This window comes from Macrobrachium nipponense, chromosome 16 (assembly GCF_015104395.2).
Source record: "Macrobrachium nipponense isolate FS-2020 chromosome 16, ASM1510439v2, whole genome shotgun sequence".
In the NCBI taxonomy this organism is placed as follows: Eukaryota; Metazoa; Arthropoda; class Malacostraca; order Decapoda; family Palaemonidae; genus Macrobrachium; species Macrobrachium nipponense.
The window spans coordinates 7,716,781-7,736,567 of NC_087209.1; the positions used below are offsets into that span (position 1 = coordinate 7,716,781).

Consider the following 19,787-nt stretch of genomic DNA (forward strand, 5'->3'; position numbering starts at 1 on the left):
TTTATTGTGATATATACAAATCTTTACTCTGGTCACTTTATGCATTTTATTGTCCATTATTACTGTTGTTGTCTTAAGGGTCGTACTGTACATGCTGAGACGCTTATTTATTTATAAGTGACGAGCAGATTAAGGCACTTGTTCCAGTCTGTATAATCGTCCCTGGTCATCTCCACCACCACCTCCAAACCCCCTGTTTATGACCTCAGAGTAGTGGATGCAAAGGTTTATACTAAACATTAGTCATATTATTAGATACACGGCTTTGTGTCGTCTTGTGCACAGCATGAGGAATTGTGCAATTAGAGGAACTTTAGTGTTCAGATTGTTTTTTTTTACAGTTCGTAGTGACTTAGAAACAAAGGCATTTTATTTCTTATGAGAAGTATGCTGTGTGTTAGACCAAGAATAGTCAAGTGTCTGATAAAATGATGTGTAACAATAAGGCTTTATATGTAACATTAGCCTAGATGATACAGTACTTCTCATAGCTTTCATATTTTAATAACATTTTGATAATTAATATTTATGTTGCACGTTCATTGCATGCGGCATGGTAGATGATCTGTTAGAGTATACTGGTGATGAGGAGGATCCATTTACCTTGGAGCGGTATCAGGATATATGGCGTGACGCAGCACTGCAGCAAATGCAGGTGTCGACACAAAGCCACACTCAGTCTTCTGGTTCTACCACACCTCCAGCTGGTCCCTCTGTCTCCAGGCTTACTCCTCAGATGGGGATAAATGCACTAAAGATGATACCAGAGTCCAAGATCTTTAAGAATTTAGAGTCCAGGAGAAATGAGGACTCAAGTTCTAGGTCTTTCACCTTGAAGCAAGAAACTGGATCTCAGTCACCCAAAGTCCATCTCTTGGATCTTCACATTGGTCGCAAGCATAAGCGCACCCCGTCTGGAGGGCTCGCTGTGGGTGATCTCCAGCCCACAAAACCTAATGAATCTCCTAACCTGTCACCCAGGCAAAGCAGGGAGGGTTCACAGTCACCAAAGGGTATTTTACATGACTTGCACTTATCTCGAAAACACAAAAGAACCCCTTCAAGTGGGCAGGGTGGCTTTGATGCATACCATGGCAAGCCCACTGATTCTCCTAATCTTTCTTTTAGACCATCAAATGCTAAAGTCGAGGTTACATCTCAGTCATCTGTTCCTAAAGGGCATTTCATTGATATGCATTTGAGTCGCAAACACAAGAGGACAGCCTCGAGTGGGCAGCCCTCACCAGACGTTAACCCAGGTAAAGTTGAAGTTTCCAACATGTCGACAGAAACATCACCAAGAGACCATTCACCCACATCAGACAAGAAGTTGATAGTATTCTTAAAGTCATATAATCCATTTGCTGCACTGCAAAACTTGTCACCTAATCAGGGGCATAAACCTCGAAACCAGCAAAATATGACCATGGATGATGATTGCTCTTTGGACAGATCAAGGCCGTCATCTCCTTCTCATAGCATTGATGTTAAATATCCAGGTCATGTGAGGCATACTTCAGAAACAGGTAGGAGGTTCAGTGCTCTCCAGCATCAGTCGGCACCATCGACCCCGAGCAAAACTCTCCATCGTTATTCTACAGACTTGTCTGGACGTCCTGTTAGGCCAAGGAGCATAATTGTTGATGGGCAGATGACAGAGGAAGGCTACTGGGATATTTAAAGGTGCCATGCAATACCATCTAATTTAAGGATGTAGTATCATGTCCTCCTCCATAGTTTTTGCTAAGTGTACCCAAAAAGTTCATGATTAAACTTGGGTGTTAAGATTTGCATAATAGTAGTATTATAAACCTACGATAATGCCAGTGGGGTGATGGGGCTGTGAAGCATTTATTACCACTTTTTCTTAAAAGACTTACATGCACCAAATCTTGACTCAAGTGTGCTCTTTGACTCCTCTGTTTGGGAGAGGAAAACTTTGCCTTTTCTGATGTAAGCTTTAAGGATGTTAACAGCCTCATGCTTTTTCTCAACCATACAGTATCTAGAAGTGACTGTTGACATTTTAGAATTCCTTCTAGTGTAAGTAAATGTTCTATAACTGTTTGTGATATTTAAGGAAGGTCACGGGCACACACACAAGTACATTATATCACAGCCCGTGTGTGTATAACATTAATTTACAGTGCCATTATACTCTTGGTGCTGTAAAAATTGTAGTGAGATGGACATCAAGTCAAAGTGAAAGAATAACAGATCATCGACTGGAGATTCTCAGCATAAATTCAACTTTGCCAGTGCACTTGCTACAGTTACTCTCTTGCATTTATTGAATTACAATTAAGCAAAAAGTTGCAGACGATAAGTAAAGAGGAACCTATCTCTAGTATCTTCATCTTGGAGTCAAGTTGAGCAAAGGTAACTCTCCCAACGAGTGGAATATATAAGGAAATGATGGTGGAAGAGTATTAAAGGTTTTGTTCTTTTGGAGGGACCAAGCTGAAGGTGTGACTAAACGTTAAAACCCATAGTAAGTGGTTTCGTTCACTTGCTGATAGGTTAGTAATTTTGCAGTTAATGTAATTTTGTCTAGTAGTTCGCATGGCTTTTGGTATGTTCTCTTTATACTTAGTTATATCTTATGATAATTTGCTGCCCTACAGCTAGTTTAATTGTACCAAGAAAGGGTGCATGTTTTTAAGTTTGTTGTTTATGATATAAACACAGACATCTTACATAGTTTTAGTAGTAAGCCATGTCAATTCTCCTACTGGGTATCAAAGATGATTTGGTAGATTGTACTATATTTTGACAGGCCAGACATCTGTTGGTGACAGAATATTCAGTCACTGGTCAGTTGAGTTGGTTCACTGTTTGTTTAGACTACATTTTACTAGTCATTTTTTTGATCCCGTAGGATGTTGAGTTGAACATGAAGTACACATTACGACTCTACTGTTGGTTGACTTAGTTTTACATTACAGTACTTATCAGTGTTCAAGATAACCTATAATGTGTATGATAGAAGCTGTCATTATGCTTCACAGGGAAGTACAGCATTTGAATGTTTATAAAGAAACACTTTCTTTGTTGAATGTTGAAGCACTGTATTATGTTGATCACCACTGTCAGACTGTATTGTACAATACAGCATACCATTTATTCGTACGGACAGTTTGAATTTGACCCATTGAGCACGTACCAGTAACATTAGTTACATGCAGTATATATTTCTTTTTTTTTTTTGGACAATAAAGCCCAAGGGATATTAATTAAGAGAGTGCTTATTGAGATAGAAGCTGAATCATTTACCTGGATTTAGATTGAATAGTCAAAGCAACATTAGTACCTTTTTCAGGCTTTGTTGTTCGTAGTTGGAACAAGAGTAAGTGTATATATAGCCACTTATACTTTATATACATCTACTTCCTCTTGGATATACTTCTACATTCCTTTTTTTATTTGGCCATGGCCTGCCTTATCTCCTTCATTGGTACATCAGTTTTATCCATATCATCCCATAATGTATTTATTTTAATCAAATAGTAATTGTAGTGTTACTTTTTTTTTAGTTGAAAATTGCTGCACAATATACTTTTATATTTATATATACTGTAACTTCCTGAGTCTAGGGTTAATACAAGTCTCTTGCATATCATTAAGCTAAGTTGAAAACATTGCAGATGTTTTCAGATGATTAGCAATATTCAGTATTTTGGTCTTGCTGTTTGTCTATAGATGCAGGCTGAAGCCGAATCTTTTGTCAGTAAAGTTCACATATACTTTGTCAAGAGGTCCAGATAGGTCTCAACTGTAATTTAGAAATTGGAAAGTTGCTTGTTTTGTATTATTACACTCATGAACTGTAGAGATTACTGTGTAGGTGTTATTGTAATAGTGCCTTGTGAATCACGTATTCTGTCCCTTTCATAGGTGAGTTTCTCATGTCTAGGAAAAGTTTTTTTTTATCATAGCACTCATTTGTAGGGACTCAACTTCATTTCGGTAACCGTACCTATCTTGAGCTCTTCGCCATGAAAGGGTTTAGGAAATAAAAACCGTTTTGCAGCTGTGAGAGGCTGGATTCAAAAGTTTCATTTGGTAGTGTTTTTAGTTGGGATGAAAATCACCTGTATTTAGTATAGTATAATTCCATTCAGGACAAGTAAATAAAGTGTTGATGACCGTTGTATGGATATGAATTTATTTGTCAACCCTTTTCCTCCATGAAATAAGGAAAGGGAAAACTTAAATTTACATAGACATGAAGACTTATCAAAAGTAGCAAAGAATATTCAAAATTTTATTTGTTAAACCTCAGTTGAAGTAAAATTAGTCTGTAGTTACTATAAACAAGCAGTTTCCTAAGATTTCAAAGTGGAGCAAAATTATGTAAGTACATTCCTTCAATTAGTATTAGGTAAAAATTTTCCTAAAAAAAAAAGAAAAAAAAATGTTTTTGACACTTCTACTGTATCCATTATTTAGGCTGGTACATACCTTGGACTCAGGAACTGTTGGATTGTTCTCTTCCAATCTATGGAGTATTACCTTCTTCCACCTTTTTTTTTTTCTTTGGCATAATCATAATGGATTTAAAAATCATAATCTTTTCACAGATGATATTCCCATTCAGCAGACGGAGGATGGGAAACCGCTCAATTCTATTTCAGAAGAAGGGGATGGTGATGAAAAAATTTCAAACAAACCCATTCGAACTCCTCAAGGCTCAGGTAGAGAGAAGGACAAAGAGAAAGACAAAGACAAAGAGGGCAAAGAGAAAAAATTTGTGACTCCAAACATTCCAATACCTAATTTAGGGAAGAGAAAAGAGAAGAGCAAAAACGGTGACAAAAAGGATGGTGAGAAAAAGGGTAGTGAAAAGAAAGAAAAACACAAGCACGACAAGGAAAAAGACAAAGAGAACCGTAACGGAACCAGTAGTAATCGTAACAGTGCTGTAATGAACAGTGATTCTGACGGCAATGACGTCACCATCATCACGAGCCAGCAGCAGCAGCAGCAGTCTCAGCAGCAGCAGTTTGAAATGAAAGCCATACTCAAGTCTCCGAGACACTTCGAGACGAACACGTCTGCGGAAGACATCACGCCGCCAGTCAGTGAAGGAGAAGACTTTAAGAGAGAAGAGGAAGTCCTCGATCATGTGGTGCATCCAATCAGAAGTCCATTAGAAGTAAACGGTGGGCAAAATCTAATCACAAAAATGTAGGTCACTGCTTAGAGGGCGAATAGGGTTTCCAGTATAGAACAAAGGGGTTTCAAGGGAAATGTATATTGGCATATGCATTTATTGTTGACGGATAGATTTAGGTGAATGTTGAGATTTTATTCCATAAAGTCCATAGGTTTCTAAGAGTCCTAGTAGTTTTGAGTTAATGTTTTAGCTTATTTTACTTCAAGACCTTGTTTTTTTGGGGGTTTTGTTTATGAGAGTTTTACACATTAAAAATTTTTGTGTGCTGATGGTACATAATGCGGAATTTCAATCTGCTTAATGTGAACATTTGATTTTATCGTTTCCTATTCGATCATTTTCTAAATACCAGTTCATATGCTTCTTATATGGGATGATGTGCTGGAGGAAAATGATTTGTTGTTGATTATTGTTTCCTATGTATGCTGATTGCTGAAGTGACTTAAGCTTACAAGCTGCCAAGCAGTATGATGTAATCATTTCATTGAAGCTTTGCTCGCCTGATTTGCACTCGTTTACAGTATGGGTATGTGTTCAGCGTGTGGGATTCTTTCATATACAAATATTCCTTTTGTTTGTTTAGGTGCTGAGTGTATAATAATGAACTGTTGGTGATGATTGTTCTATGTACGTACCATACTCAAAAGCGATAATTACAACTCAAAAAATTGAGTTTAGTACGTCTAGTGCCCCGTAAACCTAAGAAACATCTGTTTTTATTCATTGCTGTTAAAATTACTTTTGTTACTCAAATGTTCCCTCTGTGTCTTGGGGAAGCCGTACTTCAGGTACGCAAGGGGACTCTTAACTCTGCTGTTTCGTTTGTGAAAAGTTCGTTTTTGCTTTAGTTGTCTTTTGTTCCCTGCTTTCATCTCTTTCTTGCTTATTTTACAGAAAATGAACAATTTGGGTACTGGTAGCATCTGTAGCATTCACCTATGGCTACCATTTTAATGAGAATAGAGGCTGAGCCATTTCATTGTAGATGGTGTGTTTGAAGAGTTATTTCTGAGTTTAATGACATGAGCAGTATCTTACTTTGGCAAAAAGATTTTGTTGGAGCTTCAAGGATATTCAGTATAGCAACTTTTATCTTAATTTTTATTTCCATTCCCAATACCTCTCCCCTGTGATTCATTTTGAAAAGAAAAGAGATAATTTGTACAATAACTTCTTGTATATTAGTAAGCATAAATGGCTTCTTAGCTGTTATGATATAGCTTTTATAATTGCAGTATTTAAAAATATGTTTGCTGGCATATCTGTACAATACCGTAAATAAGTAACTCATAATTTTTCTTGTTAATTTAGGCTATGAAGGTAATAGTTACAAGCCTCCTTCTTGGAAGATCCTAAGATACATATCAGTGACCTTTTACGCTCTCTTTGATCAATATTTTCATTGGAGTTAATAAAAAACGTGAAATATCTTTTCAATGCACAATAAAGCCCTCACACAAGTTTATGTTCCTGATGATATGTAAAGCTGACTGCCATTATAAAAGTAAATTTTGATATTGAATCAAGTAAATGTTCCTCTAGACTCTTCCCTTACCCTGGTGTGGAAATCAAATTATATGCGATGAACCTTGCCTACCGTCAACGATAGCTTATAGTATCTCGGCAATCTGTACCAGTAGGCAAGGAGATATAAGCTATCTTTAACAGTGGGTAAGTATCCAATAAATTTTACCGAAGATTTTTTTATTTATAGACAGGCATTGATTCCATTTATAACAATCTTCTCAGTCTATCCCAGTAAGTATCTACGTACTACATTTGTTTTAGTTGAGGTTTTTCACACATTATTCAATGCTCCAGATTTCTCTTGATTGTTTTGTGTCTAGTATTTCCCGTGAAGCTTAATCAGAATGAAAACTAAACTTTCTAGATTATTATTTGCTAAGCAAATGGTCCAAATTAAACCAAACTTTGCTGTGGGTCCAAATGGTAGAAGTTTTTTTTTTTTAACATATAAAACCAGATATCTAGTACGTATAGCTACCAGTCAATTTTACATCAATTCACTTTTACACATGGATGCTCAGGAATGTATACTTTGAAGTTTATTGTGTATATTTGACTGTTGGTGTGATTGAATCTTTTATCTGCCTTTTTTATTAAGTAGATTTAAGTAAGCGTTTTGCACCCTATTTAAGTATATATTTGCCAGATATTTGTATATCATTAGTTTTTTCCAACCATATTAAGAGATAAAAAAAGTTAGAAAGCTTTTGCTTTGCAAATATGCAATTTTGTTATACTAATATTTTTTATTCGTGCAGAATTCCTCTGGAGTTTGTCACTGTCTTCAGTATGTAATGTTATTTCATGTTCACTCTTGACTGTGTATTGCTATCTTCATGTCTCTTCAAAAGAATACGTAATTGTAAAATTAGGAAAAAATGGTGTCTTGAAGATTTTGTATCTCATTGTTATCAGGATTTCAAAGAGTCTCTTACCAGTGAAATGGGCAAAATAGTGGCAAGCAGTATACTAGTGTTTGTACCTTTCAAAGCTCAAGTCCCACGTTAATACAAAATTTGTTCAGTTTATTTCTTCCAGCCTAACTGTCTAACTTCTTTCAGTTATCTTTCTACAGTAATTTTCACTTTTCACTCATAAACGAATCATCATCTTTACCAGTTATGTGAGAGTATAGAAAAGTGACTTGTCTGATTCAACAGTGAGAGTCATACTAAAAACGAAGTTCTTTTGAATGATAACTTCTGTCGAGTATTCTGGAAGTTAGATTCAACATGGTGACTTTAAAAAAAAAATATCTATCTTGCCTCACAGAGCTGGATGCTCCTGATGGCAGAGCATTGAAGCCTCTCATGATGTGTTCTTACACAGGCTGTATTTGTAAAGGTTTTAATTTTATTCAGTTTTTTGCTTGTAAGCAATGTTGTGCATTTACTAATTTAAGCTTCGCTTTATACTCGGCTAATGAATAAACACAAGTGAAAATTAGTGCTTTGTTTTTGAGGTGGAAATTTAATCCACAATGTTTTCGTTCATTGCAATTCAGGTATTTTGAGTTGTACATTTTTTTCATATTACCATTGGTAGAAATATTCCACTGTCTTTAACAAAAGTACCTTGATGTAGTTGGTACTCTTTAAGTTGGGAGAAGGTATACAAACACCAGTTTAGAAACTGAATTGTATGGTTTGTAGAATACAATATTACAAGATTTATTTTCTGAAATATATAATTGATTTGTGGTTAATATATTCTTGTTGCAGGCTCTGTATATTTTGGTGTAATCTGTATCGTAAATTGGTGTCTCTTCATTTAAGGTCACTTGTTCTGAGGAATACAGTTGTAATATTTTGTACTCTCATGTTAGGTTATACGTATTAGTATAGGGTATCATTTCATTAAGATAACTCCAACTCCATTCTTAAAATGCTTTTACCACTGCCTTTTGATAAGCTGTTTTTATACAAACCTCATTCATTTCATAAATTTAATTACACTTTTTTGTACCAAAAGGTGGAATGGTACAATATGTCTTTATTTCATAGATATTGAAAATTATACTGTAATGGATCCAGTGATCAGATTTTGCTCTTATTTAAAGTAATGAACTGAAAAATACTTTCCTTACTTTTTTGATTAATGAAAGTGATAAATATTATAAATGTGTAATTTTTTATGCGATTATAAGTGGAGTAGTAAAATGTCAGAAATATTTCATTCAGTGGGAAAGGTTCACCCATATGATACAGATATCAATTGTTTGTATTTTTGGAGCTGAGGGTAGATATCTAGTCAATATCATGAAGGCTTCTCTCCTGACTGATTGGCTAATTGGCTGAACTATTTTTAAGACTTAACCAATATAATTCATAGCTCTTGATTAGTAGATTACCTGGTTTTCTGAATTTGGTGAATACAGTACCTGTAATTGAAGGAAAATCTCTCATTTGAACTTGTTGTTTGATATAAGGAGAGGTGGCGCTCCCTACAATCTGTGTACTGTAATTTATATTTTGTTTCTCTTTAGTTTTGCTGTTTAACATTCATCCCATACATCAATAGATCCAAATTTTATGCTTGCACAGATTGTAGAAAGCTTGATTAAGTGCAGAGTATCTGATATGTAAGTATAAAGTTATCCCCCTCATAATGACCCTGCGAATGGGAAATTATGAAAAGATTACAGGATTGTTATCTGTTAATGATACTATTGCAATACTCTTAGTCCACCTTTTGGTATTTAGGATTGTAATAATAACTAATTTTTTAAAAATTCTATGATGATAGTTGGAAAGAAATTTGTATTGAATTGTATTAGTTTACCTTTTACATGCAAGCAACTTCTGTCTTTCCTCTTAAAATGATTAGATGTACTGCCTTTTGAAATCTCCTGTATAACAAACCTTTACTGTACTAATGTAATTTAGACATTTCTGTGGTCTCTGCTAAACTTTGAATAATTTCTCATTTTTTTTTTTTTTGTACAATACAAAGAAAATGAAAATAAGAACCGTGTAGATTGTAAATTTCGTCTAGAACAGGTTCTTCTTAAAACTGATTCATCATATCATGGGTTTACTACATATTAATTATTGCATGTGTCTACATTTGTGTGTTCATATCATGTACATAAACATTTGAAAAATGCTTTTAATAATTAGGTTCCTCTTCGGTATGAGTTTTATCATCATTTTCTTGGAGATGGATGGTTGCTTTCACTATTTTTTCTCTGATAGTCACAAGGGTTACATTTTTTAGTCAGGGTCTTATTACTGCTGTAAGTTTTTATTGTGTAATTTATAATCTTCACATTTATATTAGAGAAATTTGTTTATGAATTTTAATGAGATGTTATGGCCTCTGTACATAACTTATTATGTATATACTGAAAGCCTCACTTATCTGTGTTGAAGTCTTCCAGTTTCAAGTTGTAAAGATTTGTTTATATGATGTATGAAGGGAAGAGTTGGGGTTTTGAAATAAGTTGAATGTTATGGAATTCTGATGTTACGTATGTCCATGTTTAATCATGTCATCTCATCATGTTTAGTGCAGATATTAAATTTCTCTTCCATCTTGCTAGATATCGCTGAATATTTCACAAGGTTAAAGGGGTGTCTTGATTACCAAATAATTTAGGTTGGGTCACTCCTGGCCCGCCCCTTCTCATTAGCCACAGCAGCTAGACTTTATCCAAGTTGAGCTCGTGAATAATGTTGAGATTTTGAATTTGAGAAAGAGTAAATGCCTCAAAATTGTTTGAATACCTGAGATTTTTTATGAGAAAGTAGATACTTTTGAGTTTCCAAATCATTTGCATTGCAGTCTTTTTATATGACAGAGCAGAGAGCAGATATCAGTCTTTGTGTGCATAATCTTAGAGCACTAATATACATGGAACAATTTCACTGTGAATAAAAGTAAAATGCATTAGTTTGAAATGAGGCTGCTAAAAATTTATGTTGCTTTTGTATCCGTTAGGTACTGTATACATACTTGGGGCTTGATAATGCCTTAGGTGATCTGTTCACACTTTGACAGGTTATTAAGCAAACTTAACCAATTTTGGCTACTGTAATTGGCCAAAAGTTTTTTGTGAACAAGTTCCCAGTACATCTCCACTTTCAAGTGGGGTTCACAGCAACGTTGGCGTCCCACCTCGGTGGTTGCAAGTTCGATTCTCGGCCATTCCATTGAGGAGTGAGAGATGTGTATTTCTGGTGATAGAAGTTCACTCTCGACGTGGTTCGGAAGTCACATAAAACCATTGGTCCCGTTGCTGAATAACCACTGGTTCCATGCAACGTAAAAACACCATACAAACAAACAAAAATACCTACATTATTGAACAGAATTATGGTTTGGGCACAATGTAAAACAGATGAAAGAGAAGATAGAAATAGATTATACAGTATAGTATGACAGTTAAATATTTTGCAGGGAAATGAACATTTAGTATTCTAAGCATTTTGTCATTTCCTCTAAATATTTTGAGAGTTCCTTGTAAGTAATACAGTCGATCCCCGGTATTCTCTGGTGATGCGTACCACAACCCCCGTGAATAGCTAAAATCCGTGAGTACTTGACACCCCTCTAAAAATGCTTATAACTGCCTAGTATTTTGATAGTTTAAACACCAAAAAACCCCTCTTAAAAATGCTTATAGTACCTGAGTATTTTAATAGTTTTATCTCAAAAAATGCATTTAGTCATGAAAATGATGATAAAAAAACTATAATTAGTGAATATTTCTCTATGAAAAAGACCGTGATGAGGCAAGTTTTCCGCGAATAAGTGGACATAACGTTCCTCAGAAAAATCCGCAAATAGCTGAAACCACAAATCTGGAACATTGAATAGTTTGGGGTCTACTGTTTGTTTTCATTGATAGCCAAGGTACATTATATTCCCTGCAAGTGACTGAAATTTACATGGCACTGTGTGGATTGTTGAAATATGAATGTTACACATTCTATTAAGTTCATCAGTTATTCCTATATTGAAATAAGCATATACATACATTACCAATGGCTGTGGTATGCAGGGAAATTTTTCTCTGGGTTAAGAAAGTATTTTCTGGGTCGTGATATGCTTTTACGTTACCGAAACGTACCTTACCTCTCTTAAGATTTTTTGTACATTTTTATCTCTTATAGATGGATTTTGAAGAATTACAGAAACATCTAATGCAGAAACACAAATTTAAATCACTTTCTATTGCCTTCAAATACAAGTTGCATTTGGTTAGGTAAGTGCTGTTAAGTAAGATGGGATGAGGAAGTGAAATAGAAAAGTTAACGATGCTTTCGCCAGTAGAGTTTTACGTTTGAAAGTATTTTATGATATAATTATATAGGGATTTAGTTCTGTTTAATCATTTTTTTCCTGGGTTTTAAGTTATATTTGTATTTGCTTGAAGATTTTCTACTATCCTGCTTTTATGTATCAGTAACTTGTAGGGAAAATTTGTATTCATTTTTAGGTTGTATGGAAAATATTAGGTTTGTGGTTGGTTGTACTGGAAAATCATTGTAGTTAAAATTGCTTGGCTTCATAAGTATTTACATCTCATCTGAGAAAGATACTGCCATATTTCTGTTAACTGCTAAATTTTCATTAGGGCATACGCAGCTAATAAACACTGGTACTAATGATTTCACAACTTTTTGTGCTGCGAAATTATAACCTGTCAGACCAGCCTTAAAACTATACGATAGTGTTGTTTACTTATTAAGCGACAAATTATTCCCAAACTATTCAGTAATGAGTATATTGTGGTGACTTAAGCTTATCACTTTTGAAATTTGTAAAAATTTTGGGTAATTATTTATGATTTCTATAAGGAAAGTAGGAATTTATACATTTGGCGAAGACATTTCATTTGAAGACCTGTCTGGTGTCTAGTTTTTGACTGGATGTTGAATTGATACTGAAAACATTTTCTTACAGAGTTATTAAGATGAGGACTGTGGCATTACATTCGATTTGGGTCCTTTATTTCTTTCAAACATAATAATTGCCAACTTTGATTCAAAACCAGAAAATGTTTACCATTCCCTTGCATTCAAATCTCTGAAGGTCGTTGTGCGCTGAATGGGCTTTGCTGCCCCAGTTCTTGGTGTTACACCTAAACTTTATAAAGCCAACAACCAATCCTAAGATGTCAAATGGTGAAATTCTCTCCTTTGTGTTTTCTTAGATTATTTTGACTATCCTCTCATACAGTTCTCTCATGGCTAATATTTCACCCAGTTATTATAACCTTGCCATTTTTAAGGAGTGCCTATCATTGATATCTAAATTTTGAAAGTATAATTACAAGTTTTGAATCTTGATTTTTTTGCCCAAATTTTATCAGGTTCCTCATTTTCTCTGTTCTGTCAAGGAATTTTGAAAACCTGCGATTTCTTTCACAGTAGTCCAGTCTTGAACTCTTTCAAGTTATAGTTTAATATTTACTGCAGTTGTATGATCTGGTTTCCAAAAACATAATAAGGGCCCCCTTGCACATTATGGTGCAACATTCTTCTTGTTTGAATTCTCTTCATTTCAATTAAGTACACTTGAGTTTGCTTACAATACAGTCAATATTTGGGATTCAGTATGGGAGGTCAAATTCTGATTTTCTTTTTCAAATTTAAGAAGCCCCACTTAGATTATCATCCTTAATATCTCATATTTTCCAGCTTGTGAGCGCAGTACCTTTTTTCGTTGATAGTTTGTACTAGATAATTAGAAAGTAGCAGAATTAGCTAGTTTATAAAATTTTAATTTATCCCAGTTGAACAATAGAAAATGTTTCACATATTGCTTTCATTATCTTCACCTTTTACGATAAGCACCTTAACTTCACTTCCATGGCTTTCTTCTCAGATGTTACAGATAAAGGAGGCTTCAGAGTATTGGAGATATAATTCCCTTAGTGCAGATTTGACTCATTTTAGATTTGCTGTGAAATGGCCAGCTTTGGAGGAATCATTTATCACCATGTCATACCAAAAATCCCAATACAGGCAGTCCCCGGGTTACGACGGGGCTTCCGTTCTTGAGACGCATTGTAACCCGAAAATCGTCGTAAGTCGAAACATCATCAAAAATCCTAAGAAAACCTTACTTTTAATGCTTTGGGTGCATTAAAAACTATGTAGACTGCATTCTTATTGCATTTTTCATCAAAAAAACTTCAAATATTGATTATTTTGCATTTTTGGTGTAATATTTCTTGTGCCAGATGAGCATTGTAGGCGTCGTAACCCTAGAAATAATTTTTGATGAATATAATTGAAAAGCGCCTTAACCTTGAAACGTCGTAAGCCGAACCTGTCGTAACCCGGGGACTGCCTGTACTTAGATCTGTTTCACTCACTTGGTTCTTCCAAAGACTTGTCATCATTAATGCTTGTACGTAGTTGTGAACGGGATTGTAAGTGATGTTTTATTTATAAGGGGTATAAATATCTTTTGTATCTTTTGGAGCAGATTTGTACAACACTGATATACTGGTAAAAATATTGCACAGGACTCTAGTCACCTATTGTGACCTTCAACTTAACTCTTAAGAAATTGTTGTTATTATCATAATCTAGTCCCTGATCGGTTGTTTTGATCAGTAGAATACTTTGCTGTAGCCCCGAGTTTTGCTTCCCAAAACGTCTTATCAGTTTTCCCTCAAATCTAAAAAAGAAACATTGTTCTGAACAGACTGGTGTCTCTCCAAAGCAACAAAAGGGACTGGGTTGCTTGGTTGTATGACAGCAATTCAACCTACGGTGTATTTTATGACTGATTGTACACTTGTTGATTGCATACTTTTCCTTTTGTTCATTTAATGTTGTTACAGAGTATTTGGGGTTTTGTTGTGGGTGAAAGAAGGAATAGATTCAGGGTCGCGTTGACCACTGTCTTGACGAAGCCACTTTTCCTTCCGAACTTAGAGCAATACTTTATGTCTATGAAACTGTAATATTAAGGCTCAATGTTACCACTGAAAAACAAGAAGCCTAATGGAAATGAAAATTTCACGATTAAAGTGTCCTATGCAAGGCTATCAAAAGATTGTATACTTTTTAAGAAGTTTTATGAACATTATGAATCATTGCTAGTGTTGTGTTAGATTTTACATGTGATATGTGGAGGATATAGATAAATAAAAATACTAAAGTCTTTAACAATGTGATGTTCCATTAAAAGTGTATATCTGGTGGTGTAAGTCTGACACAGCTATTACCTAAACATTTGTAGAATCTTATTTCTCTTCAGATGTATGATTAGAATGAGGCTGACTGAGAAATCAGTTCAGGAACCTGTTGTTTTGTATTTAGAGAAGAATGGTTTTTTTTTTTATTTAATAAAGAATATCAAGCTGGGATAAGATAAGAGGTAGACAAAATGAGAAAAAGACAACATTTCATTAGTGAGATAGCAGATAACAAATAAAATGCTGTATTGAGAAATTTTGAAGTTACTTATAGTTTATGAAATGTAAAATTTTGTTCTCTGTAAATAGCAGACTAGCAACAGTGAACTGCAGCTGAAACTCCTTTGTTTGCTTTGATTCATGCTTTGTAAGGCCCAGTTATGATGCCATGTAATGTGATGTATTATGATGCTTGCATCTGATACTTTGGTTTTCATACTTTCACCAAACAGCAAGAAATATTGCATTAGGAATTGCTTCCATCCACTGTAAAGCAATGTTTCTTATCCTCGTGCATTATCTGCTGAGCTTCATAATTACTGAGTAGTACGTGACTTACAGTAACAGTTTTGTGAATGTTCTGCGTTTCATAATTCTAAGTGGATTAACTGAATGGAGGTACTGTAGATTTTCAGGTTTCAATTCAAGCCCTCTTTTTGGCCCAGTAGTATCATCCTGTGTTTTCTTCAACAGTTTTCTTATCACCTTGAAATACAGGAAATATATTTTATTCATACCTGTAGAGTTGCATTTTACAGGATACGTGCTATAAAAATTGGAAGTGTAAAGAATATTTTAGTTTCGAGGAAACATTTAATTTCATTATATCTATCGAGATGTTGTGTTAGGTATTATACGTTTTTCAGTTCTGTCTGCCACAATACATCTCAGGTTAGCTCATTGCTGGAGTACGTATCACAGGAAGAGCTTAAAGCAGCCTTGGCTTGATCTTTCTATAGATTATTAATTCTGAAATGCTCTTTGAAGTTTGGGATGTCATTACTATATTGGTTCCATGAAGAACTCATTTCCTACTCACCCTCACTTTTAAAATAAAAGAAGTCGCTGCTACTTAGTCATAGGTTACTCGAGACGGAGATCAGAAGAATCCTGAACAGACCATCAGGGATATTCTTGGAATGACTGAAGTACAAACTTTTTTTTTTTATCCTGCCTCTGTTCCTACTCTACTTTCACCTCTCATGGACAAAAATCTTTTATGTAGTGACTTAGAGGGCTTTTGATTTGTACGAAAGGCATTTTATCTACGTAGGCTTTTATATAAGAAAGTTTTCCACTTACAAGTTTGGTCACTTCTTGACAACACCTTTCTAGTGTATCGTATATGATGAGGCAGAGTATCTTGAATTTGAGGGTAACTTTTTTTTTTTTTTTTTTTTTTTTTTTTTATTGTACAGTGATAAAGCAAGCTCTTAACCCCTGGTATAGAGTTTGGGGCTTTGTAATAATACATAATTAGGAAAAGCAACTTCTCAAGGATGTTTTAGACATTCCCATCAACTCTTGTCTCTAGCTAAATTTTACTTTCCCATAATGCTATGAAAATATATACCACTTTAAATAATTTATAATTGGTGAAAAAATTTGTTTGTTAGATGTAAAATGTTAACTCTTATAATCATGAAGATTATCCCAGTAATTCTTGTTTGGGCAAGGTGATCTGGGCAAATGGTTAATCTGAGTAACTACTGTAGCTGTGAAAATGTTATGATTGTGTTCCCTTCATTTGGTAATTTTTTTGTGTATACCTGTATTTTCTCATTTGTAATTATTAAAGCAACTTGGGTAGTCCCTGCAAAAATATGTATGAGAATATTTCATGTAGAGCTTTTCTAGACTACTGGTAATTTACAATAATAATTGGTGACTGTAAATTTAATGTTTAAAGTAGGGTTTATAAACAAGAGATTACTCTGCAGTGACAGAGTGGTCGCCGTTCACCTTTTATTTGTGCACCGTTTGATTGAAGAGGTGTCGCATAAAAGAATGTTTTAAGGTTTCAGCATTTGCAGTTATCACAACCTACTAAGTTTCTCAGAAGACATTGCTAATTGTTAATTTTGTATATTTATAACCTTTAGATGTTGTTTTCATGGGTAATGAGGGATGAGGTCAGGAAAATTTATGTGAAGAGCTTAACACATTTTTCTAAAAAAAAAAAAAAGTGAGAGAGAGAGAGTAGTTCAAGCCATAGTTTCATGCACCTTCATTTTTTGGCTTTTAACAAATGAAACAAATGACAGCTTGCAGGGACTACTTGTGTTTCCAAGTTGTAGAATTTATATGAAATGTGAAATGGGGTTCCTTATTATCCCCTGAAACCATTTACTTATGAAGAGATTTATTTGACATTTCTCTAGAAAATTTTGTAGATATAAGCATAAATGATTTTCATGGGAGGTTGAAAATAGCCTGGTTGTTGCAAGTTACTAGCCTACCTTTTAAGTTGGGTTGGTATGCAGGGGTTCGAGAATAAAACTCTTCATTAAGGGTAACTGTTGTTTTAAAGCAGAGGGATCAACAAGATTCTGGCAGATATTCCCCCTGAATGTCACGATTTTACAAAAAAAAAAAAAAATTCCCTACCCACTGTCCTAGTATCAAAGACTGTTAAGTGCCGCTGATTACTTTACTGTAACTAATGCAGGTATTATGTATGGCCTTAACTTTAAATAAAGATTGGATCATACATATTAAATGTGTGTGGTGTGAACTTTAATTTTATAGTGAGTTGCTTTGAAATATACAGTAAATATATCATATTCCAACATTAACAAACCATTAAAACTAAGGTATCCAAAGTAATGTAAGTGCTGATATATATATATAAATATACTATTTCTGCATGAGGTAACTTCTTGTTATACATAGGAGGAGAGTTCCCTTGTCATTCAACGCGCTGTACATTAGGAAAAATGTTTACGTGTGTGAAGTTATGCAATGTGTCCACTTAGGTTTTTGAGTCAGATCTGCAGAGATATGAAAATAAAATGCCTATTGCCTAAGATGAGAAAGAGCATGACAGGAATTCAGCATGTATGTGGTCCAGTAGTTCACATCTTTAATTCATGTTCAGGAATATTACATTTTCGTTTTGTAACGTCTTGTCATCAGGTCAGTGTTTTTGTTTGTCGCTTAGCAAATACCGTACTCTTTATGAAATACGATGAGACTTGTCTGTTGATATTCCAATTGAGGGATAATAGAAGATCTCGGTCAGCCTTTTTGTATTGTGATACAGTGAAAAGGACAACAGGATGAGTGTTGTATGGCTTTCATGAAGCTTGCATCAGTAGAAGCACCACAAGAATTTGATTGAAATAAAGGCTATTTTATGCTGTGAAATTTAAAAATCCATTTATTGTAGTCTAAGTCAAATATGAATTGTAATGACCTAATTTTGTATCCTTATCTTCATTACACAGATTTTAATCTCCACTGTATGTATAGACCTTCTAACACCGATTAGAAATGGACATAGTAATCTGGCTATTGTATGGATTGAAAACATCAGTGCATTGATTGTCATATTATTTGATCAGAATGATCTGCTACCACTACCTATGGAAGATTGTTCGTCATTTCAGTAGTGTGTTTCTCAGTATGTGAAATACATTATGCACTTTTTCGTGTTCCTTATGTTATTTGTATCAACTTTTGTTATGTCTAATGTATCCTGGCAGTTTTTTAATGTTAGAATGGAAAAAACATTTTAAAGAATCAGAACTGAAATATATATATATATATATATATATATATATATATATATAATATATATATATTATATAATATATATATATATATATATATATATATATTATGTAGTGTATATGTATATGTGTATACCATATATTATATTATATATATATTAGTATATATATATTCTATATATATATATATATAGTTCTAATATATATATATATATATATATATCTATATTATATATATATATATGTATATATATTTTTTTTTATATATATATATATTATAGATTTATAGTCATCTATATATTATATATGTATTTTTTATATATATATATATATATATATATATATATGTATACTGTATATATATATATAATATATATATTATATATCTCTATAGATATATTATTATGTTATATGTTATGGTATTTGTATATTAATATATTATATATATATATCATCTAATCTATATATATCTATATATGTAATATGATATATATATATATTAAATATTATATCATCTATATATGTATATGTATGATGTATGTATCCATTTTATATTCTATATTATATATATCTAATATATATAATATATAATATAATTTATCTTTATATTTTATATATATCTATTATATATAATATAGATAGTATATATTTATTTATATTTTATATATACTGTGGACCCCTGTATTTGCAGGGGGATGCAATCCAGACCCCCCCCCCCCCCGCCCAACCTCAAATAACTAGAATCCGTGAATACTTGGAAACCCTATAAAAATGCTTAAAGCTGCCTTATTTGATTTGTGGAAACTGAAGAATAACCCACTCAAAATGCTTATACCTGTTTTTTTTAATAGTTTTGTCAAAAAGGGCATTTAATCATGGAATTGATATGAAAATGCAGTAATTTGTGGATATTTCTCAAAGAAAATACTGCAAATACGCGAATTTCCTGTGAATAATGGATAGATGTGGTCCTCAGAGAAATCCGCAAGTACATGAGTCCACGAATGCCAAGAACATAAATACAGGGGCCCACTGTGTATATATATATATACTAAATATATATATATATATATATATATATATATATATATATATATATATATATACATATATATATATATATATATATATATATATATATATATATATATATATATATATATATATATACACACTGTATATGTATATATACACTGTA

General features: G+C 33.5%; 1 protein-coding gene across 7 annotated transcripts in view; it reads left to right on the plus strand.

Moving 5' to 3' along the window:
• The window catches only part of LOC135195564 (hyccin-like), a 56,314-nt gene extending 37,687 nt beyond the window's left edge, over positions 1–18,627 (plus strand). For 6 of the 7 annotated variants that reach the window (XR_010310166.1, XR_010310168.1, XR_010310164.1 and 3 more), the window contains 2 exons: positions 561–2,491; positions 4,581–4,718. Coding sequence is in view for 1 of the 7 variants with exons in the window: in XM_064221843.1 (XP_064077913.1) it covers positions 4,581–5,191 (611 nt within the window). In the remaining 6 variants the exon portion in view is untranslated. Of the gene's footprint in view, positions 1–560; positions 2,492–4,580 lie in introns of all 7 variants that reach the window. The other variant, XM_064221843.1, reaches the window with a different exon arrangement.
• Positions 18,628–19,787: the final 1,160 nt, after the last annotated feature.